At 45.0% G+C, this 513-nt stretch overlaps 1 protein-coding gene across 1 annotated transcript; it reads right to left on the bottom strand.

Moving 5' to 3' along the window:
- Nucleotides 1-6: 6 nt before the first annotated feature.
- On the bottom strand, nucleotides 7-419 carry LOC110034284 (dicarboxylate transporter 1, chloroplastic-like; the record flags this gene model as incomplete). The annotated part of the gene is made up of 1 exon (XM_020738563.1): nucleotides 7-419. A coding segment is annotated over one exon (384 nt), but the record flags the coding sequence as incomplete, so codon positions are not given.
- Between the last annotated feature and the right edge of the window lie 94 nt (nucleotides 420-513).

Genomic DNA, 513 nt, shown 5'->3' with positions numbered 1-513 from the left:
ATTTGAATCAAAATGGAAATTTGAATTAGACAAACTCACCATAAACCGATGGTCTTCCACCAAACTCCACCAATTCCAAGCCATATAATGATATTGACCACAGAGATGAGGAATCCATAGCCCCACCATTTGGAGAGAGGGACATAGTTTGCACCATAGAACACCGGTGCCGAACCGATGCCGTAATGGGTGAGACCGCCCATGAGATTCGAGAAGAAGGAGAGCACCATAGCCCCAAAGAGAGGAGGAGTTCCGAGCGCGCTCGCTACTGACAAGAAAGCGGTGAACATTGCACCGATGTGCGCGGCGCCGCTGGCGAAGAAGTAGTGGGAATAGAAGTAGAGAAGCACCAATATGCCGAAAGATAGCTGCCATGAGAGACCCAAGCCGCCAACAAACTGATAACGTGAAAAAAAAAATTAGAAATATACATGTATACCAGTTAATTCCAATGTATTTACATACCTAGAACGTATGCTTCAATTTTTACATACATTCCACCTTACCCATGCA

This window comes from Phalaenopsis equestris, unplaced genomic scaffold (assembly GCF_001263595.1).
Source record: "Phalaenopsis equestris unplaced genomic scaffold, ASM126359v1 Scaffold181219, whole genome shotgun sequence".
Lineage (NCBI taxonomy): Eukaryota > Viridiplantae > Streptophyta > Magnoliopsida > Asparagales > Orchidaceae > Phalaenopsis > Phalaenopsis equestris.
Note: the sequence above shows the minus strand (reverse complement) of the source record. Positions and strands in the feature narration are given on the sequence as shown.